Source organism: Phocoena sinus, chromosome 10 (genome assembly GCF_008692025.1).
Source record: "Phocoena sinus isolate mPhoSin1 chromosome 10, mPhoSin1.pri, whole genome shotgun sequence".
Classification (NCBI taxonomy): domain Eukaryota; kingdom Metazoa; phylum Chordata; class Mammalia; order Artiodactyla; family Phocoenidae; genus Phocoena; species Phocoena sinus.
Genome location: NC_045772.1, coordinates 3114752 through 3137994, shown reverse-complemented (window position 1 = coordinate 3137994; position 23243 = coordinate 3114752). Strand labels below are relative to the sequence as shown.

General features: G+C 48.5%; 1 protein-coding gene across 3 annotated transcripts in view; it reads left to right on the top strand.

Moving 5' to 3' along the window:
- The window catches only part of TBC1D22A (TBC1 domain family member 22A), a 326523-nt gene that overhangs the window by 81463 nt on the left and 221817 nt on the right, over positions 1-23243 (top strand). For all 3 annotated transcript variants that reach the window (XM_032646231.1, XM_032646232.1, XM_032646233.1), the window contains exon 5: positions 18628-18698. In XM_032646231.1, coding sequence (XP_032502122.1) covers positions 18628-18698 — 71 coding nt within the window. The remainder of the gene's footprint in view (positions 1-18627; positions 18699-23243) is intronic.

The window sequence follows — 23243 nt, the reverse complement described above, 5'->3', positions numbered from 1 at the left end:
CAGTACCATACTGGTTTGATTACTGTAGCTTTGTAGTATAGTCTGAAGTTAGGGAGGGCGATTCCTCCAGCTCTGTTCTTCCTTCTCAAGATTGCTTTGGCTATTCGGGGTCTTCTGTGTTTCCATACAAATTTTAAAATTATTTGATATACGTCTGTGAAAAATGTCATTGATATTTTGATAGGGATTGCATTGAATCTGTAGATTGCTTTGGGTAGTATGATCATTTTAATGATATTAATTTTTCCAATCCAAGAACACAGTATACCTTTCTGTCTGTTTGTGTCATCTTCAGTTTTTTTCATCAGTGTCTTACAGCTTTCTGAGTACAGGTGTTTTGCCTCCTTAGGTAGGTTTATTCGTAGGTATTTTATTTTGATGTGACAGTAAGTGGGATTGCTTCCTTAATTTCTCTTTCTGATAGTCTGTTTTAGTGTATAGAAGTGTGGTATATTTCTGTATATTAATTTTGTATCCTGCAACTTTACAGAATTCATTGATGGGCTCTAGCAGTTTTCTGGTGGCGATTTGAGGATTCTCTATGTGTAGTATCATGTCATCTGCAAACAGTGGCAGTTACTTCTTCCTTTCCAATTTGGATTCCTTTTATTTCTTTTTCTTCTCTGATTGCTGTGGCTAGGACTTCCAGTACTGTGTTGAATAAAAGTGACAAGAGTGGGCATTCCTGTCTTGTTCCTGATCTTAGAGGAAGTGCTTTCAGCTTTCCACCATTGAGTATGGTGTTAGCTGTGGGTTTGTTGTACATGACTGCTCTCCTGATCCTTGTCCCATTTCTCCTCTCCTCCTCCGCTAGGCTAACTACCCCTCTCCACTTCCTGTTTAAATCACAGTTGTAACTCTGTGATTATCTCTTTTACTCAGGGTAAGATTTGGGGGTCATTGTCAAATCTTTGCCTCTCTGTCTTGATATCTGGTTATTGCTGAAGCCTATGTGTTCTTGTTCTTTCAAAATGTTCTTGTGTTGTTCCCTTCCTTCTTTCCTTTCTGTCTTTGACGGTCCTGCCCTGGTTCAGACCTTTATTATTTCTGCTCATCCATCGACGGAGCTTCCAACTAGTCTCTTTGTGTCTCTCTTCTCCTATAACACGTTCCGTGTACTAGCAGGTGAATCAATCTGCAACACAGCTTTCTCCTCAGCTCTAACAGCTCCCTGCTGCTTCCAGGACAAATATCAGACTCCTGGTATGTAACGCCCTTCGTAATCAGACTCTTAATTACTTGTTCAACCTTCTGCTCCCTCTAGACATAGGAACCTACCGATCCTGAACTGTTGTTAACCTTTATCTAATACTTGTGAATAGTGATGATTAAAGTATATACTAAAGTATAAAATAATCTGATGGCACAACAGATAGCAGTGTAGTAACTATTATGATAGTTAAGTAATAACAGTGAACAGTAGTTCACATATTCTTCCTTGTCTGGAATGTGTCTTTCTGCATATTTTCTTTGATCTCAGTGTCCCAGGATACCTTCTCATCCTTCTGCCACACAGAGTGCCCAAGGCAGTGCCCTTGGGTACAGGTTGATCACAGGCCCAGGTACTGGTTTACCCTGTTGTCTTGGCATTAGTATTAATTATTTCCCCAGGTGTCTAAACAGTGTATCATACAGCCACCCTACCTATATGTTATGAAGAGCATGGGTTCCAGTGTGTGAATGGTGACGAGCCCACAGCCACGGCTCTTTAGACTTGCCCAGAGCCCTTATTTCCTGCCCATCTCCCTTGGCAGGTGTAGGGTTTCATATTGTCAGTTACCTCTTTAGCACCTTGTCTGTGCAGCCATGATGCCAGGAGTTAGGGGTACAGGGATATGTAAGACACAGTCCCTGTCCTCGGGGAGCCCCTGGTCAGGGCACAGACAGACTGGAACCAGAAACAGTTTGTGTTGGCACCAACAGAAGTGTGCACTCGGAGAGGGAAGGGGGTGATCGCTGTGGTGGGGTGGAAGTGGCGGGGCAGGCTGGGAGCCAGGGAAGCGGTTCTGTGGATGACAGTGGACTGCTGGGGAGACACCGAGGATAGGTGGTGTTCCAGCCGAAAGCACCCTGGTGGCTCCGGGACGATGAAGCGAGCCTGGCTGTGCCACGTGGGTGTGGACCCGTAGCCTGGAGCAGAAACGGTCAGTTCCTAACTGTCCCTGGGTTTTCCTCTCATTGCCACTGAGCCTTCCTTCTCTGTGCTTACGTGTGAAATGATGCGCAGGGGACTGTGGGATTATGTTGCTTTGCCTTCGTAGTTACATCGCACACTTACCTAAAATTAATTGAGCTTATCTCTGACAAGGCTGTCTGCAGCCTTCCAGCCGGCTTCCCGTGCTGGGTTCCTGAGTCGCATGTGGCATCTAGCAGCGTGCTCGCTGGCCTTCGGGGTCACAGTGGGGGAGGGGGGTCCCTCAGGAGAGAGCTGGGAGATGGTTCCTCTCTGCTCTGCACTTCCCGGGGGGTGTTTGGTCTTGGGAGCTTCTCCAGAGTGATGGGTGCTGAGCAAGTGCAGGAGAGCAGGGACCGGAAGAGGTCGTGATGACCTCAGGGTCCTAACCAGACACACGGATGTGGCAGAGAGCTCTCTTGGGGGCTGTTGTGTGGCTGCCCCCATTGACACTCAGGTATCATAGCGTCAGAACGGCTGTACTTGCTGACCCCTTAACAGACTTGGCCTGTGAGAAGCTGGCTGCCAGGGACTGTTATCAGCAAACACTGATAACCCCAGAAGGTGTGCAGCTCAGGCCCGCTGCATGTGTACGTATGTTTATTTCCTCCCTTCCTTCCTAAATTTGTTTACTTATTTACTTACTTTTGGCTGCATTGGGTCTTCGTTGCCGCGTGCGCGGGCTTTCCCTAGTTGTGGCGAGCGGGGGCTACTCTTCGTTGTGGTGCGTGGGCTTCTCATTGCGGTGGCTTCTCCTGTTGCGGAGCACGGGCTGTAGGCGCGCGGGCTTCAGTAGTTGTGGCACGTGGGCTCAGTAGTTGTGGCTCACGGGCTCTAGAGCACAGGCTCAGTAGTTGTGGCGCACGGGCTTAGTTGCTCCGTGGCATGTGGGATCTTCCAGGACCGGGGCTTGAACCCGTGACCCCTGCATTGGGGGGCGTATTCTTAACCACTGCACCACCAGGGAAGTCCTGTATGTGTATTTCTTACTGCAGAAATCATAGGAGACTAAGGGTCCGTCTTCATCGAGTCCTGGAAAGCAAAGCAAAGAAGCTCAAGCTTGTAACTTGTTTGAAAGGGTTTAGATATTTAACATGAAATAGCAGTAGCCTTTCCTTTAATTAAATGCCACGCAGCGTTGGCTGTGGGATCAATGGTATTGAAGGGAAAACAGTGTAATTAGACCTTGTGAAGTGACGGGCAGATGACTGGGGTTCTCTGTCAAGGGCTGGGGTGTGGGTGGAGGGCTGGTCATAGGACGGGCAGAAGAGTGCACTGCGCTTTCCCTGCTGTAGGCTTTGAAACACCAGAGTTTTCCCCAGAGCACTGTGGGTGTACTTCTTGATTTCCTGTTAGTAGGGAATGGATATAACTCTCATTTAGTCAGTTCCCTATTATTAGACATTGAGATCATACCTTTTCTTTTAACATGTAAATAACGCCACAGTGACCATCTTTATGCATAGAAATGTTTACATTTTGGAATGTTTCTTTGGGACAGATTCCCGGAAGTGAAATGACTGGCTCAGAGGGCGTGAGCATTTTCAGCGAGGCTGGCTGTGAGCTGGAGGTGTCTGTCTCCACGACATCGAGTCGTAAACCTGCCCTCAGCCCTGTGTGCTTGGTGCAGGATGAAGCGTTCCCTGGGCCCCCGTGGCTGCCCGCGCGCACGCGCAGGGCTCCCTGGGCGTCTCTGGGTTGTGGCGTCCTCAGAGTGGGCGCCTTGGTCTGGGTCCGTCTGCGGGCCTCTCCAGCCACGAACACATCCGGAGCAGCACATCCGGCTGAGCGGGGCTTTGCCGGGTTCTTAGTTCCTTTAATGAAGGTTGGGGGTCCCTGGGAGGGCTCTCATCGCTCCGCACCATCCTGTCATCTTGGGGGTGGGGAGCTCTTCCAAATCCAAGCGCCTCCTTCCCCTGTGCAGCACCATTCAGCCTCCTCAGCTCTGATCAAAACTCTGCACACCAAGGTCCATCATTATGTTCCGTGAAACAAAGGGCCCCCCTTGCCTGGATCCTTCCGCCTTAGAAGGCAGTTAGGCTTATATAGCCTTTAAAAATTCCTTATCCAGGACTTTTGGAAAACGTCTTTACCGAGATATAATCCACATGCCATACAATTCACCATTTAAGTGTCCAACTCAGTGGTTTTTAGTATGTTTGTAGGGTTGTGTAGCTGTCACTAGTACATTTCAGAGCTCAAAGAGAAACCCTGGGCCTGTTAAGCGGTCACTGCCCATCCTGCAGCCTCCCTCCCCTCAGCCCTAGGCATCCGTTAATCTTCGATCTCTGTGGATTTGCCTATTCTGGACATGTCACACAATGGAGTCATACACTGTGTGGTCTTTTGAGAACGGCTTCTTTCACTTATTGAAATGTTTCCAAGCTTCATCTGTGTTGTAGCGTGTATCCTTGGGTCATTTTTGGGCCAAGTAATCTTCCATTGTATGGATGGGCCGCATGTTATTTATCCATTCATCAGTTGATGGATATTTGGAGTGTTTCCACTTTCTGGCTGTTATAAGTAGCGCTGCCATGAACACTTATGTACGTATGTGTTTTTATGTGGGTATGTTTTCATCTGGGTGAAATACCTAGGAGTGGGATTGCTGAGTCACGTGGCAACTCTGTTTAACTTTTTAAGGAACTGCCAGCCTGTTTTCCAAAGGGGCTGCAGCATTTTACATTCCCCTCAGCATTAGATGAGGGCTCCAGTTTTCCTCTTTTCTTTTTTTTTAATTTTTTTTTTTTTTTTTTTGCGGTACTCGGGCCTCTCACTGTTGTGGCCTCTCCCGTTGCAGAGCACAGGCTCCGGACGCGCAGGCTCAGCGGCCATGGCTCACGGGTCCGTGGCTCACGGGTCCAGCCGCTCCGCGGCATGTGGGATCCTCCCGGACCGGGGCACGAACCCGTGTCCCCTGCATCGGCAGGCGGACTCTCAACCACTGCGCCACCAGAGAAGCCCCCTTTTTTAAAAATTTTATTGGAGGATAGTTGATTGACAGCGTTGTGTTAGTTTCAGGTGTACAGCGAAGTGGTTCAGTTATACATATACACATGTTCATTCTTTCTTAGACTTTTTTCTCATATAGGTTATCACAGAAGCTCCAGTTTTTCTACATTGTTTATTCTAGGCATCCGAGTGGGTGTGAAGTGGCACCTGGTTGTGGTTTCGATTTCCCTGGCGGCTAATGATTTTGAGCATCTTTTCATGTGCGTATTGGCCATATGTATCTCTTCTTTGAAGACATATCTATTAAGATCCTTTGGCCTATTTTTAACTGGGTTATTTGTCCTTTTATCATTGACATCCAAGTCTCTTGATACTGCCCATTTTTTTCTAGTTGATTGCCACAAGGACCAGGCTGAACAAAGGGGTCAGCAGGGAAGCTGGCTTTGGCTGGTTGGGCTGTTTCCTGTGGCAGCTGGTAGGGGCCGGGTGGAGGTGGCCTCGAACTTTCCAGATGGGAGGGCCGAGGAGAAGCAGGACACCTACCATGGAGGGTAGAGCTGTTTTCCTGTCATTGCTGGCAAAGTGACTTCTGTTTTACTAGGATTTGTTTTCCCCTCTATGAACAAATCAGGTATATTCATGGTGGTAAATTATAATAAAAAAAGGAAAAGGAAAGGAAGAGGAAAGAAGACTCCTGCTTGTGATACGAGTGAGTGACTGTGTTAAAACTAGCAAAATCAAGCAAAACAAAAACAAATGACAAGGAAAAAAATAAGATTGCCAGCTTCCTGTGTGGTTCGAATACGCACAGTCCTGCGTGTCCTTTCTGCTGATGACACGGCCAGTTTCATCTAGTGAATGCAATGCTTCCTGGAGATTCGTTGTAAAATGGTGCGAGGGAGGGATTTCCTAGAGCACCTGTGAGTTAAGCAGCGAACAGGAGATGCGTTATTTGGCTGTTTGTAAAGCGCATGAATGGTTTGTGTGGAGGTAACTGGGGTTACAGTGCGTGGTACAAGGGGGAAGGGGGGTGTGAGTCTTGGTTTCCCTTGTGGGGACGTTGCGAGCAGCTGTTGTGAGCAGCTCTTTTTGGTGGAGGGAGATTTGAAAGCAGGTGATAAACTTAATTTTTAGGAATGTGGTTGATCTCATGTAGAATGACTTAGCGGTTAATTGTAGCACAGTTTCTACGATAAAACGCATCTCAGTCTTTTCATTCTTTTCAAAACATTTCTCTTTCCGGGTTGTGAAATGCAGCGGGGCAGCCAGAGTCTGGAGCTCGGAAGGCCTCGCCGTGTGTTTTCTTGCCAGTGGCTTCAGGTCTTTATGTCTGTGAGCAAAGGAAATGGCGGGAAACTCTGGCGGCGGGGGTGGCCCTCTCCCCCTTTTGCAGGACTCTCAGGACTGTGGGAGCGGGTGGTCCAGCTTCTCTCGTGTGGTCATTAAATCCTTTCTGGTGAAGTCGCAGCCTCAGACACGGCGCCTGCTGGGGGGTGTCCCTGCTCTGTGGTCAGGAGCGGAGGGGAGACCTCCCCACTCAGAAGCCACTCAAGGCCCAGGAATCTGTATCTGCCCCTCCACCTGCGCTTCCTATCCTGGTTGGGAGTTAGTTACAGCCCCATAAGTCAGGTTAGGTAATTTTATACAAAATAAAAGCATTGCTGGGCTTCCCTGTTGGTGCAGTGGTTAAGAATCTGCCTGCCAGTGCAGGGGACACAGGTTCGAGCCCTGGTCTGGGAAGATCCCACGTGCCATGGAGCAACTAAGCCCGTGCGCCACAACTACTGAGCCTGTGCTCTAGAGCCTGTGAGCCACAACTACTGAAGCTGCATGCCTAGAGCCTATGCTCCGCAACAAGAAAAGCCACTGCAATGGGAAGCCTGCGCACTGCAATGAAGACCCAACGCAGCCAAAAATAAATAAATAAAATAAAATAGATTAAAAAAAATAATAAATAAATAAAAGCATTGCTGTCCTTCATGTGGTCGGCCCCGACTGTGTCCCTCCAGGTTTTCTTTCAGGGCCCCTCCTGGACCCTGCTGCCCCCAGCCCGCAGGCCTTGGTTCAGATGCTCCCTGTGGGGAAGGCCTTTCCCTCTGTCTGTCTGTCTGTCTGCTGGACCTCACCCCACCTTTCAAGTGACCTCGCTGTGCAGAGCCTTTCCTGGCCTGGCATCTAGACTGTGCAGGACTCGCCTCAGGTCCTGAGCCCTGGCTGCCTCTCCTCCCTGTATTCCCCTCTCCCTGGGCTCAGCTCTGTGTCCCCAAGAGGAGCGTCTGTCCATTTCTGCCGGTTCTGATGCCTCTAAACGCACACGCCTTCCGTGTCTGGAGGAAAACCCTTTAGATAAAAGAAAAAGTTATAGCTAGAGAAGTTATTTTGCGAAACTTTATTATGTGAATTGCAGCAGTTAAGGGTCATCAGGGTGAAAATCCCGGAACACTGAGAAGAGCTGCCAAGCAGTTGGGCATCCTTGCCGCTCGTCTCCTCCTCAGATGCCAAACGGACTGAAGCTGCTCCTGAGGGCTCAGGGAGTGCAGCGCTCACCGTCCCCAACTGCAGTTTGGGCCCCAGGGTCCTGCAGAAACACCTTCCAGAAGGATCCTTTAGCTCCATCACCCTCCTAGCTCTGTCTGTGGAAGGGAAGCCTTGTTCCAATTTGCCAAAGGCCAGGCAGGAACGGGACAGGCGTCTTTCTCAGGCCTGCCGCACTTTTTCCTCTCCCGTCCAGGCTTCTTCCCCTTACACAGAGTGGCGAGGGCCACCGTGTGACACATCATTGACGTGTCGGTGGCTAGGAAGTTTTCCATTTCTCTGTATTTTCACCTGAGAAGAGAAGCAGGCTTCCCTGGAAAGTTACCTACCTGACTTTGAAAGCCTGAGGGTGGTGGGGTGGCCGTGAGCTGCTTCCAGGGGCAGCCATCCCCCCGTTTGGGGGTTCTCGTGGGGTGCAGCGGTGTTCCAAAGCGAGTGCTGCAGGGTGCACCAGCCTGATGGATTCCCGCCTCCGTTCCAGCGCAAAGCCTGGCGCACTGGGTGTGGGGTGGCCATGGGGTGACTGGGCAGTGAGCAGGACGCAGGGGCAGCTGGATCCGGGCTCATCCTTTGGCTGGTCCGCTGGCTGCTGTGCCCCTCACATCTGGAAGGGGTCCCTGTGCTCTTCCTCTAGCTCCCTAGTCACCCAGCAAGCCCTGCAGCGTTCGCTCCAAATACCGGTGCTTCTGCTTAGGAAACCCACATTGGTCACAACACCTTCGCAGTCTTTGCTTAACACTCCCTGCCCCTCTCCCCCGCCCACGCCGGCCCCTCAGCTCCGCTGAGTGTAAATCCAGGTGGTGGCACGCTGTCCCAGCCTTCCCTGTACGATCCAGGCCCTGCTTCCCTCTCCAGCCTGATTTCTCGCTGGCGCCCCCTCGCACCCTCCCCCTGGGTGGGTGCGTCGTGCCGAGCTACGTACAGTTCTGTGGAGTTGCTCTATAGTCCACTCCACCGTGCTTTTGGGTGGGTGGCTTCCTCCAGCTGCAGTGCTCTGGGCCCCTTGGCATACACCTTACTCAGTTAGTTTTCTTTCTGTCAAAGCAACCCATGTACCTGGTCTGAAAAACGAAGCAGTAATACAAGACTGACAGCAGCAGCCCTCGGCCCCCAGCCTTCCTCCCCCTGCATCCCATCCCCGTGGGCTGTCACTCTATGTCTTGGTATGTCTTGCCTTTCTGTTTCTAAACACTCTGCAAATTCTGCAGATTTTTACAGTCTAGCTATATTTATTGCCTCCTTCCTCTGGACGCAGAGAGGTTACCTCTCATGGTTCCCTTCCCTCTTCTCGTTCCCCACCCTCTCAGTGTAGCTCATGTCACAGTGTTTGGGAAATGGGGGTCCATCGTGCTCCTGTGGCTGGAACTCGGGTTCAGGACTGAGCCACCGGTGCCTGCCGTGTGTGACTTCTGCTTTACCCTAGAGTTGTTTCTCTGTGCGGGAGGTGGGGATTCCTGCGTGGCTCCGGGGGTCTGGCTGCCCCCCGTGCCTTGGAAGTGGTCCACCTGCCGCCGGGCCTCTGGAGTTCTCTGCCATGGATGGGCCTCCCCTTCTCAGGCAGCAGGTTTGAGTCTCTTCACCACTCTGCCGAGTCAGCTCCCTCTCTCTCATCCACGTTCCAGCTTCCAGATTTTTGTTGACATTTCTTGTCTGCTCTCGTCTCCTCCTTGATGCCCTCGTTCTTGTTTATGACATTGTTCCTTTCCTGTTGTGTTGATGAGGTCAGGGGTGGGGGGCAGAGATGAATCTTCCAGGTTTTGAGTTGGCTTCAAGGTGCCTCTCAAGCAGCAGCTCACTGGGCATCTTCCCTGTGTCCCCCTTCTTCAGGGAGGAGCCCACCTCTACTCCGGTGTCCCGCATCACCCACGCACCTTTCTTGTGCAGCATCCCTAAACACCTGCGCTGTTAGACTTTCCCTCCCTCCTTCCGGTGAGCCACTGGAGGGTAGGAACTGGGTCTAATCGTAACCTCCGAGGCTCCTTCAGAGTCGATCGGTGTTCACAGACTGGGTAAGTCAACGTGTGTGATGGGCTCGGAGCAGGGCGAGCGTGGAAGTGGCTTTGGCCCCAAGGGCAGCTTACACAAAGGGGTGCTCAATAAGCGCTGGTCAGATTGCTGATTTATGAGACTCTCCCGAACCGTGGCTTTCAGGAACAAGAGACGTACTTGTTCTGCAGGGCCTTCTGATGCTGGTGACAGCTCAGCTTCTGGACTAGATTCAAGCAAGAGCCTAGGCGATTGTGATATACATGCATTTCTTATTTTTGTCCCAGATTTCAGTACTGCCAGAGTTTTAAAAAATAAGAATTAAAGCCAGTTTAAAAGAAATGAGGATTAGAAAAAAATAGGGGTTGACTTTTCTGTTATTCCTGGCTTTTCAGAAAAAAAAAAAGGTACTTATAATAGGAGTTCCTTGCATACACCCTTTTGTGACAGATTTCTGGTTCAGTCTCAAATGTGGTATTTTACATCCAATTAGAACGAATGAGTCCCGGTGGCTGCACGGTTTGGGTTCACAGCCCAACCAGCCAAATAATTCCATCAGTAAGCGTAACAGAATCATGTTCTTGCGTTTGTATAGTATGTCACAGTGCTTTCTCACGTATTGTCTCTTACAGAAATTCTGTGATTTAAGCAAGGAAGGTATTTTTATCTTGCTGTAAGTTTTAGAGGAAGAAACTGGGGCTCAGGAGAGATTAAGAGTACTGACCAAGGTCATACAGATTCTCGTTGGCCACGCTGGGCCTTGAACCCCAGGTCCACTGAGTCCACAACTAGCATTTGTTGCTCTATACCTCTCTGCTTCCTTTCGTCATGGACTGTTTGCAATGTCAATTTCCCAGGTGGGAATTTTATTGAGAAGGAAAGACTCAAAGTACAGATGAGTATGGAGTTGTGATATTGGTGCTGTTTTCATAAAAATGTTTCCAAATTTTATTTTTTAGAAAGCATATGCACTATTGTAGAAAAAATGCTATTTGTTTCTCATTCATTTTCTGCTTATTAAAATATTTCTTACATTTTAGTTTTCTGTCTTAGACAGCTAGTGATTTTGCAGTCTGATTCTAAGAAGTATGGCGACAGAGAGCTGAAAGAAAAGCCAAAACCACGCTGTAAACGTTAAGACTCAGGCAGTTGAAATAAAAGATGGAAAAAGATATGCCAGGGAAGCACTAATCATAAGAAAACTAATTTGCTTATAATAATACCAGAAGAAATAAACATCAAGACAAAGAGTTTTATTAAGACAAAGAGGGATGTTTTATAACGATAAGAGGTTCAACTCGTTAAGTAGAGGTACCTTTCCTAAATGTGTGTGTACCTAATAACACAGCTTCATAATGCGTGAAGCAAACATTGACAAGAATAAAGAAAGAAATAGACCAATTTCCAATCTAGGCAGAAATTTTAACACCCCTTCCTGAGTAATTGATAGAATAGGTAGATATAAAAATCAGTAAAGGGAGTATGAATAGTGCTGTCACCCAGCTGCATCTCACTGGTGTGTAGATACCACATCCACCAGCTGAAGATGCTCATCCTTTGCGAGGACATATGGCACGTTCACCAAGTAGACCATATGCGCTGCCAAAACAGGTCGTGATAAATATCAAAGGACTGAAATAACACCAAGTTCATCTGACCAAATCCTTAAATTAGAAAGCAGTCTACTGTGATACCCAGGAAATCCTCAAATATTTGGAAATTTATCAACATACTTCTAAATAACTCATGGATCAAAGAAATCACAGGGAAAATTAGAAAACGTTTCAAACTGAATGATAATGACAATACATATAAAAATGTATATGATACAACTAAAACAATGCTTGGAGGGAAATTTATACCTTTAAATGCCTATGTTAGAAAAGAATAAGGGTTCAAATCAATGATCAAAGCTTCTACCTTAAGAAGCTAGGAGGAGGGTGGGGTGGGAGGAAGGGGGAGAAGAGAAAAAAAAAAGAAAAAAAAAAAGAAGCTAGGAAAAGAGGAAGGAATTAAACAAAACCAAAATAAAAGAAGGGAAATAAAATAAAGGTGGAAATCAGTAAACTGAAAAATGTACAAACAAGAGCAAGAATCAAGAAAATCTAAAATTTGTTTTTTGAAAAGATCAATAAAAACTTGTAGTTAGACTTGACCAATGGAAAAAGAGAGAAAACACGAATTACCAGTGTCAGATATGAAAGAGGAAACATCACTACAGACCCTACAGACACTAAAAAATAAGTGGATACTGATGACAACTTTATGCCAATAAATTAAAGAATGTACATGAAATGGACATATTCCTTGAGGAACATGGCCTAACAAAACAGATGCAAGAGGCAATTGGAAACTCTCATATCAGTTTAAAACGTAAATTTGTAATTAAAAAAACCTGCACATGAGGAAAGTGTCAGGGTCAAATGGCTTTTCCAGTGAACCCTATCTCAGGAGGAAATAATACTGATTCTCCAGAAAGTCTTTCCTTTCAGAAGAGAGAGAACACACGTCTCAGCTCATATTAAGGTGGTGTAGCCCCGATACTGAAACCTTACAAAGGCATTGTGAGAAAAAGAAACTAGAGACCAATATTCCTGATGACTAGACAAAGATGTCTTTAAAATATGTTAGTAAGTTGACTTTTGCTTCAACCCGTGGAGGACTAGCTGTCAAAGGAATTGCTCCCCTGTTGTAACAACTGGAAAACTGCCCCCAGTACTTGATATAGCTGCCTTGGGACCTTGTGGAACAGGTGATGCAGGACTGTGTCCCTGAACGAAGGGGAACAGCAAGGTGAGCTTTACATTTGCTCCTGTTTACAGTTGGGGGCAGTTTGCAGGCTGCAGCGCAGCTGAACCTGGCGGTCTTGCCGAGTTGAGGACTCAGGAAAGGGGGTTCCCAGAGGCCGAGACAGAGCGTGTGGAGCAGAGTGCTGGACAGGAGAGAATAGCTAGAGGTAGAGCCCAGGTGTCGGCACAGCGTCCCTCCAGGTCCTTGGCCGAGTGCCGATCTGTTCACGGGTGGGGTGAGATTCCGTGAGGCAGGGAAAGAGTCCCCAGAAAGCAGTCAGTCAAACAACCACCAGAGCTCACGTAGGCGTCGGCTGTGGGGTGTTGCTGGCCATCACTTGCTGCCGGTTCTGGGACTGGGAAGTCGCTCTGGCCAGTAGCTGAACGTGGGAGAAACCCTGTGTGCTCAGGGCCCGCGTGCTGGAGAAAACACGCTCTGCAGGGCCTAAGTGCGGGAGAAAGCCTCAGGGGGAGGCGAGAGCTAAAGGGAGCTGGGGACCACCCTCTGCAGGAGCCTGGAGAACCTGGACCAGAGCAGCCCTTGCTCCTCGATGGTCCTTCCTTCACCCTCTGCTGAAAAGGAGAGCGGCGTGCCAGCTGACCAAGGAGAAATATTTCTGAGACCCAGTTCCATGATCAGAGAGGCAATAAATTGATAACTGACACATCTGGCATTCAAAAACAAAAACAAAAACCCAGCATGCAAGGAAATAGGAAAATATGACCTAGAATCAGAAGAAAAATCAATCATTAGAAACAGACCCATGAATCAATAATAAAATTATTATGAACAACCCAATAAAAAGATGGGTAAAAGATTTCAATATAAACTTCATAAAAGGTATAAAAATGGCCAGAAAGCACGTGAAAATCGGTTCAACGTGCAACAGCATTACTTATCACAGAATGGCTAATTAAAACTGTAATGAGATACCATTTAACATTTAGTAGAATGACGAAAATTAAAGACCGACGTAACACTAAATTTTGACCAGGACTGGAGCAGTGAAAACTTTCATACATTAATGGTGGAAAGTGTAAAATGGTACAACCACTTAGGAGAACCACATGGCAGTTTTTTAAAATAAGGTTAAAGGTGTATCTGTCCTGTGACCCAGCAGTTCCACTGCTTCATATTTGCCTGATAGAATTGGAAACATCCACCCATAAAGCAGGTACCCACAGGAACGTGCATAGCGGCTTTTTCACGGAGGAAAGCTTGTAAATAACCCAGGCATCTGTGAGCAGGTGGGTACCTAAACAGATGGTGATATATTCACAGCAAAGAATACTGTCGCTGCTTGTAAAGAAGGAACTACTGCTACACGCATGACTCTGACAGACACATTATGAGCAGAGAGGTAGGACACAAATGAGGGCATCCCGTGTGTAGTATTTACGTGAACTTTAAGGACAGGCAGAGCTAATCTATGGTGATAGATATCAGAAAGGGGTTAGCTCAGAGTGGGGGCAAGGAGGTACTAGAAGAGGGTGAGAGGAGTGTTCTCAGTCTTGTTGGGGGGCTATGTTCATTCTTTTATTGTGTATAAATTACACTTCAATTAAAAATGTGACACCTGCCCCCCCCCCCCCCCCCCCAAAATAAAGAAAAAAGAAACACCTCTGAAGGGCTGGAGGGAGGAATTGGTCTTGCATCTCTCCAGTACTTACTGCCAAGCAATCGCAAGGCACTGCATCAGGACAGACAAGCAGGAAAATCATGGGGACTGACCTCCAGGAACTCATAAGCCCCCTCTAGGAGGTGAGACTGATGCTCCTGGCGTGGCCCTGAAGGTGGGCGGGCTCTGGGCTCTGGGCTCCAGGTGGCACTCACAGAAGAGGGAAGTGAGTGAGGGCTGGAGTCGTCAGGAAGGTGTCCTAGATCTGGAAGAGGCTGAGCTGGGCCTGGAAGGCTGGGTGGATTTTGAAAAGTTGGAGGTAAAGGTGGAGATGGACAGGAACTTTGTAGAAACACAGCAGGGTAGACAATGAAAGGTAGGTCTTCAGCACCCTTGAGCCCGCTCCCTGAACCCCTCCCCAAGTCTGGCTGTGCTTCTTGATTCCTGTGTGTGCTGGCAGAAATACTCAGTGCGGCTACATTCTCTTCTCTGTTGTTCTTTTTTCATAATTTAGAGAAGTTTATTCTATATCCACCCACAAAACGATACCCATTCTTTTCTATGGCAACATTGTCATCCAGTGGGGACGTAACAGGGTTTTTAATCATCTCTCTATTAATAGACACTTTGTTTCTAATTTTCTGTTATGATTGTACTCAGATGCTAACGCCGTGTGTATAATCCTTGTGTACCTTTGCAGACATCCTTGTCGAATAGGTTTCTTCAAGTGAAGTTGCTGCTCAAGCATTATACACCATTAAAATTTGACCAACAAAAAAATTATATCAATATACACTCTTACCAAACTATAAGAGAGTGGCCGTTTACCCAGAATCTCATCAATATTGGGCATTATTTAAGATTCTAACTTTGGACAAGTGTCTTGTTTTAATAATGTAGTTAGTTCTTTGATCACCATTAAGGTTACGTGCCTAGTTTTGTACATTTATTAGCCATTTCTGTCTCTTGTGCATTTTCCATTTTTCTGTAGGTTGATCACTCTTTTTTATGTGTTCTTTACATATTAGTGATGTTAACCTTTTAATATTTTATGTTGCATGTGTATTTTTCAGATCTGTCATTTGTTTTTTTTTAATGTAGCTTCTTTCACTGCACAGTCATTTTAAACTTTTATATAGTTAATTTGTTAAGCTTTTTATTTATAGTCTCTGAGATTTGTGTCTTGCTTCGGAAGACCTTTTTCCCATCCCACAGACAGCAAGATATTCTCTTATATTTTCTTGTATTTTAAAAATCATTCCTTTATACACATGTTGCATTTAGATCTTTGGATCTTTAATCGTCTGGAAATATATTTTTGTGTGGTAAGATATATGTTCTAACTTACTTCTCTGAAAATAGATACTATATTGTATAGTATTGTATACTATATTGTTGGGACGTCATTAGTTGGTGGGCCCCTTGCTTTGAAATGCTCTTTTTATCACAACTAAATACAGGTTTGATGTGAACCACTTATTCTGTTATACTTCTCTCTCTCTTCATTTTAGCTTTGCTCGTAGAATCCTTATGTCTTAATTACTGTAGTCCTAGTATACATTTTCTTATCCGTTAATGCAAATTTTTTTACGTTATTCTTTTTGGAAATTTTATTGGCTGCACTTACGCATTTGTTCCTCCAGATGAACTTCAGGTCAGCTAATTACGTTTCCGTCTATCCTGAAACTTACATGCAGTCTATCCTGTTGGAATTTGAATTGGCTTTGCTTCGAACTTAAAGATGGACAGTTGACAGCATTGTAATTTTGAGTCTTAGATCCAGTCTTCTGTGTCTTCTTGTTTTTATCTCCTAAATTTCTCTTTGGTCACTGCCCTTCTCTCACTGTCACCATCCTAGCCACCATCACCTCTGCCTTGGGCTTCCTAAGCAGCCCCTTAAGTGGGCTCTTTGGGGCCACTGGCCCCTCTGATCCTTTTTCCACTGTGGTCAAGGCTTTGCATAAGCTGTTCCCTGGGCCCAGAATATTCCGCATCCGGCCCCCTCTTCTCTCAGGTGATCTCTCCGTGTCTCTAGGTCTTAGTTCAGATCTCATGTCCTCAAGGAGACCTCCCCAACTGGGTACACCTTCCCACTGAGGACTTCATTGTGCTTTTCACCTCGTCTTTTAAGCACTTTATCCACTCGTGATTTTACATTTGCCATGACCTTGGAGTGGGAGGTGAGTTCCCTGTGCCTGGGGGCTGTGTGGTGGTCACTTGAGTAATTCCCCTACCGCTGTCCTCGTGCCTGCCCCCGTGGATGTGTTCCTTAAATACTTGTTAATGTCAGTCATTGAGCTCAGTGTTTTCCTCTGTTTCTTTATGTCTTTAAGTAAAACCCCTATAGTTTTCTTCATATGGTGTTGTGTATTTCTTGTTAAGGTTGTGACTGCCCAGTTTTCTATTTGTTTTGTCAGTGGTGACAAGCTATTGATTTTTGTCCCTTGCATCTGCCCATCTTGCTGAACTCAGAACCCTGGTTCCTGCCTGTCTCCTGGTGCTGCCGACCTCTCTGCTGGCTTCGTCCTCAGGCTGGTTGGATTCTAGGTGGCTGTCGCAGTCCTCAGCCTGACCTCTGACCTGAGCAACATTCAGAGGAGGCAAGAGAGGGTTACCTCCGACACATTTCCCAAGAGCCAGGAGGAGCTTTCTCAGAAGCCCCCAGCTAATTTGCTCTCTCTTCTCAGTGGTTCACATAGGGTCCCAGGCCCGTTGCCGAATCAGTCACCGGTGAGGGCGTGGCTTAGCTCCATACCAGCCCACCCAGTCTAAGTTTAGAGTGAGGCAGGCGGGTTCAGCCTCCCCTGGGCTGCTGGGAGTGGTCACTTTGCATAATCAGGATTCTCCTGGAAAGGTGGAAGGGGCAAATGGGCCCCCGGGGTGAAAGTCCACACCTGGCATCTGTCAGAGCAGTTCTGTTACTTCTCCCGTCCACTCATTCCAACACCATAATAAAGTTATAATATGAGATTTCCTGCTGCGGAACCATCCTTTCATTCCTGGAGTAAATCCTACTAGTGTCTGCTGTTCTTTGGATATCCAGTTGTGTCTTGATCTAAGGTTTTGATCTTGTCTGTGTTCCAAGAAACCTTCTTAGTAATGGAAGTTAATCGTGGGGAAGGACTCCGGGGCGTGAAGGTCACTTGGTTCCTGTGCCGCCACGGCCAAGTCACCTAACCTCTCTGAGACTGTTCCTCATTCACCTTGTAGGATTGCGGCCCTAATGAACTCAAGCTGTTTGGAGGATCAAATAATATATATGAAAGCTTCTTTTAGACACCAGAGCTCACACAACGTCAGAACTGTGTCTCATGCTGTCTATTTAAGGTATCATTTTTATGAGTTTCTTTCATGAAGAGAGAGAACATTAACGACTGAGATTTCTCTCGGCTTTCTTCATAAACGATCATCAGAAAGCCAGGTTCACGCAGTCAGAGGGGCCCTGGGAACATGATTGGTAAACATTGCGTTATTGGTGTTCCTGCTTTTCATAATATCCTTAGGGAACTGGGGAAGATTTGATATTTTCTGAGATTGCCGTAAAATGTAAGTTATCGCTGGTAACATTGCCCAATTATTCTGTACTTATTTTACTTAGACTTTAGTAATTGGAAAAAGATTAGATGCCAGGACTTTGTATTTTGTTGATTATATTACCAAAGTCTTCTCTTTAATCATTTCTTTTATTCCTAGTATTAATCATTAGCTCTGAACTGTTAGGTGGAGGACCTAATGGTGGACTCCTAACTTAAAGGAAAGAAATAATTACTTCAGTTTCCGTGGCATTGACTGTTATCTATCTACAAATTGAAATGTGTTCTCTAGCCGTTCAGGGCATGTGATGGAGACACTGGAGGAGACCCAGGTCAGACAGAATTCAGGGGCCCTTATCCTTGTCCCAGGCTGTGCCCCATCCTGCCCTTCGTCCAGCCTCCTCTGCCCCTGCCAGCCCCGCCCCTCTGTGACGCCCCCCCCCCCACCCCGCCCCCGTAGGTGTTTGTTAGGGCAGCAGTGACTTGTACTCTTTAAACTTGATTGTCCTTGGTGTGTGTGATACGCTACATCCTTATCAGTGCTGTGTAGACACAAGCGTATCTCCATGAAGGAATGTCTTTCAAAACCAGTCCTGGGAAAAACACCTCACGTAGGTCTTCTTAAACTGTAAGTGGTGAGAGTGACATGGGATGAAAGAAAGATGTGAAGTTGGGAGGGGGAGGGAGTGAGAGAGAGAGAGAGGGAAGGAAGAGGGTGGGAAGGAAGGAGGGGTGGAAGGAAGCCGAGTCCTCTGGACCTCACCTGTCTCGGTGGCTCCAGGATCACTGGGGTGTGTTTAGCAAACACGTGCTAAGATTTAAATGTAAACAGGTCACATTTAGCTTTGCTTGAATAGAGTGGAAACTTCTTTCGTCTGTTGAGAACAGTCAGTATCTGGCATTTTTATCATTTAGGTTCAGTGTGGTTTCATTTCCGGGGCTCTTTGCCCCCTAGTAACTGGTGGAGGACGTTACCCCACAGTGGAAGGTTTGCTTGCTGTTTGTAACCCTGTTCTTGCCTGTCTCTTTTTTGTCAACAGAAGAATTGCGGAAGTTGAGCTGGTCCGGGATCCCGAAGCCCGTCCGTGCCATCACGTGGAAGCTGCTCTCGGTAAGTCCCCCCGGGCCTACCTGCCCGTGCATCTTCCTCCTGCGAGGACGGGCTCCCCTGGCCTGGCCAGGCTCCCGGCCCTGTCACGTGCCCTGTCTGTGCCGTGGTGATCTGGGCCTTTGCCAGGGCCAAGGTGGCATTTCCCACCCTTGCTTGGTTTCAAGCTTGGTTTGACAAGGCTGGCAGAAGATGAGGATAGGTCATAAGTTATGACAGCTGTATTCTTTTTCTCTGATTTGATTGGTTTTTAAATCTTTGTGGTATTTCCAAACCTGTGGTATAGAAAAGTTCCAGCATAGAAAATTATTTCAACCCTGAGGGTCCAAGCAGGGAAATATGTTTGAGGATTTCTTTTTAAATGTCAGTAGCCACGACATTAGAAACAGCTTGTGTCTGTGTGAGGGAGGCTGGAGTTGTGGCTTGCTCACCCCTAGCGCTGAGCTGCCCGTCGTGGAGGCTTCTGGGGAAGCTCGGGTGCTGGTGCTTCACCTGAGTCCGTGTCAGAAGCGAGCTTGGCCCTGCTGAGAATTTCAGAATAGTTTATTGACAGCTTTCTTCCCCTTTCCTTTTTGTCTTATTTTTGGAGCTGAGTTACTAAGGACCCCTGAGAGTTTACTCTGAATTGGTTCTGACTTTCAGTAGTTAAAACTCTTGCTCGCTGACGAGTCTGGATAAATTCGCGGCCTGGTACCTCGTAACCCTAACTGCAGGTGCCGCTCTGAATGGTGACTGTTTATTGACTAAATATTCTCTTGCAATGAAAATTAGACCTACTGCAATTGCTTATGTTTTTGGTGTTTCTTATTTTAAGCGTTTGTATCCAGTTTTCCCAATGTCCTCTGAGATAGGTTGCAGGAAGTTGGGATGAAAATACCTTTCAGAGCCTCTGTTGCGGTTTTGTCTTTGTTAAGGGTGTGCTGCACCTGGTGGAAAGTCCTCCGTGAATTCCGTTGTCCTGTCCTCTTTCCTTTCGTTCTCAGCCTCTGCGGGTCATGGTTTAGGTCCCCTCACGTGCTGCCCAGTGATTGACCTGGAAGAAGGGCCAGCTGGGACTCAGTGGACAGAGGGGCAGAAGAGGAGATAGCACAGGCTCCACTTGGCTGATCTGAAGGGATGGGGGGAGGTGGGGAGAGTCTGCAACCAGGAGTGCTGGGGATGAGGGTGACGGAAAGTCCAGCCTGCTCACGCACATTTATTCACTTAACCACCACTGATTACGGGGGCCCTCTGCCCGGAAGCAGAGGGGAATTAGACACTAGCCCACCACAGTGGGTTGGGGTACTTGGGTTTGGTCAGGGGTGCAGCAGGGTTTGCTCTGGGGACCACAGACTGTGGGATGTATGGGATGCAGGCGGTCACTGTGGGCGAGAGGAGGGCAGCAGTGTAAGTGCCGAGGGCACACGTACTGTGGGGAGGCCTTCACTCCCAGGGTCTGCAGGTGGTGGCGGTGGGTGAGAGGTGGGGGGGAAAGGACAGAGGTGAGTGGGGCAGTTCTGGCTCTCTTAGGCTTGCGTTGATGGCTGAGTTAAAAAAAAAAAAAAGAGCGTTGGGGTCAATGAGCAGAGCCTGTCCTTCCAAACGGGGGACACCAAGAAAGAGGGGGCCGTTCCAGGGCAGTGCAGACTCACGCCGTGCCAGGCAGGGCTTCTTGGAGAAGGTGGGACGCTTCTGTGGCATCTCGAAGCGGGTGTCAGGGCTCCTCCAGAGAGGGAGATGAGGAGTCACGTGGCCTGGGGCACACAGCAGAGGCAGGGCCAGCAGGAGTCAAGGCCGAGGCGAGCCAGCTCCCCAGGAACCAGCAGGCTGAGCCCTTGGGCGAGGGAGGGGATGGGGAGGCACGGGGAGCTGGAACCAGGGGAGGCCGGCTCTCAGGGGCCACACCCTGAGGCTTGAAGTGGGGGGCTGGGGGGCTGCGTTTCTGGTGAAGCCAGGAGCCTCTTGCAGGGGCCGTTGGTTGGCTTATCCATTCATTTGATCAGTATTTATCGAGCGTTTTCCACGTCTCAAGCACTGTATGTGATGCCAGGAGGTAGCAGGGAAAGGAAAACGACCACGTCCCGTCCCTCACGGGGCCTACGGAACAGGGTGGAGTCCCTGCCTTCCTCTGCTGCCCCCAGGACAGAGCTGGATCTCACTGCACGGAAAGGAGCCCATCTTCCCAGGAACCCGCGTCCCCAGTGTGCTGCTATCTCCCGCTCTCTTCCTTTGCTTTTTCACTTGTTTTGCAAGCATTTATCGAGTGCTTGCTGAGTGCCAGACTGTGCACGTGCGAGAGATTCCTCTGGAAGCGGTGTTCTGTGCCCCTTGGAAGGGGGTTAGAGCTGGGGCAGGGAGAACAGGAGGGGGAAGAGGGGGTCCAGGGCTGCAGGTGTGGGTGGGGCTTGGGCAGTTGAGGAGAAAGCCAGGGTGGGCACTTTGGAACTGTGCTCACTGACAGTCCAGGCCTGTGCGGGCGAGCAGGGGTGACACCCCAGCCTGCAGGGCCCCTGGGCTGCACGCGGTGCAGCCACAGGGGCAGGGAGGGGGCTCTGGGCACCCAGGGGCAGGGAACCCAGTGGGTTGAGGGGTGTTGGTCAGACCCGGGTGCGGACAGGCGGAAGGAGGTCAGACCGTGGGCGCGGTCACCTCCTGTCCTGTAAACTGGACCCAGGGGCTTGTTTCTGAGGCTTCCGCTCGTCCCACGGGTGCTCCCCGCGCGGTCAGCCTCAGCACGTGTCCCATGGCAGGCCGTGGCAGGAAGCTCAGGCGCTCAGTGAACCCTGCCCCTCACGCAGCCCTGGTCCAGCAGGTGTTTCTCGTGAGTCTGCCCTCAGCTGGGCCCTGTGCAAGTGCCAGGTCCAAGGGCGTCAGGGGGATGGTGGGGAGAGAACCCTGCGGGCTCCTAGGCCGCGGGGGCGGGCTGTGTGTGGAGGAGGGGTCTCCGCAGTCAGGGCTGCCTCTCGGTCGTTCTCTGTCTCTGAGGGTCTCACCCAGCCTGACACTCCTCTCTCCTGGGAGGGAAGCTCTCGCGGATCCTGAGGTTTGGGCCCATGAAACAGATCCGAGCCTTGGGTGGACTGAGGTGTCAGGGTTGGCACCGACTCCGGCTCGCTGTGACACGGGGTCTGCTGAGCGCCCACCCCAGGCTGGGCAGCAGGGACGTGGCGATTTCAGGTCACCTCTTGACCTTTTGTGGCTTTCCATTCTGGGTCCACATTCGTGTCACCTGGGCAGCTTGGGAAATACTGCTATCTGGGTTCCCTAGGGGTTCTCAGGCGGGCCCGGGGTTGGTGACTGCTGCTCCAGGACACTCTGGCCCCATGTGGGACAGGGCAGGGTACCCCCGAGCCCGCTGGCAGACAGGGCGCTGAGGGCAGCGCACCTGGGCGGAGGTGCTGGGTGGGGGAGCGGCTGGGCCTGACTCAGCTTGGATCATGTGGTCCGGGGCTCAGCTGCCGGGGCGGAGGTGGGTGTCCCAGCCCCCTCGGTGTCCAGGATCAAGAGTTGAACCCAGGATCGGGGAGAATTTACTCTCTGTCCAGTTTAGAAAGACCACCGACCGCAGCTGAACTTGAATATGAGTCTAGTTCAAGACCTGGCTAACGAATGACTTTCACGACACGTTCAAGATTTGTCGTTAATACGATCCTGGTGGCTCGTGGACGAGTACTGTTCTTAACTGATGAGTAGGAAATGCTGCTTTAATGAAGAAAGATGGGAGACTTGGCTCTGGTCACTTATGGAGCTCTAACACATGCTCTAGAACTTTCCATTAAACCACCACTGGCGCTGGTTGACATTGAAATTCCATCCAAGCCGTGCAGTAACTTTCAAAAATTAATCCTGTAGACACTGATTTATTTAAAACAGATAACCAAACAGGACCTACTGTATAGCACAGGGAACTCTGCTCAATATTCTGTAATAACCTAAATGGGAAAAGCACTTGAGAAAGAATGGATACATGTATATGTATAACTGAATCACTTTGCTGTACACCTGAAACTAACACAACGTTGTTAATCAACTATACTCCAATATAAAATAAAAGTTTAAAAAATTTTAAAAAATTAGTGCTGTAGAAAATCATATTTTTGACTCTTAAAAACAACCATTTCAGGGCCTTCCCCGGTGGCGCAGTGGTTGAGAGTCCGCCTGCCGATGCAGGGGACGCAGGTTCGTGCCCCGGTCCAGGAAGATCCCACATGCCGCGGAGCGGCTGGGCCCGTGAGCCATGGCCGCTGAGCCTGCGCGTCCGGAGCCTGTGCTCCGCAACGGGAGAGGCCACAACAGTGAGAGGCCCGCGTACCGCAAAAAAACCCCAAAAAACAAAAACTATTTCAGAAACATTGAAGAGAAACAAAGTAAACACTTGACATTTATGCTAGTCAGCAGTATGGTTAGAAATGATCGGGGAAACTCTGGTATCCTCTTTCCTTCTCTCAATATATTGAGTGAGTTTGCATGTGAACCCAGCGGGAAGGAGCGATTTGATGTTTATGTCACCGGGACAATTTTGATATAAGTATATGCATGCATTGTTTTACATTTATGATTAGTGTTTTT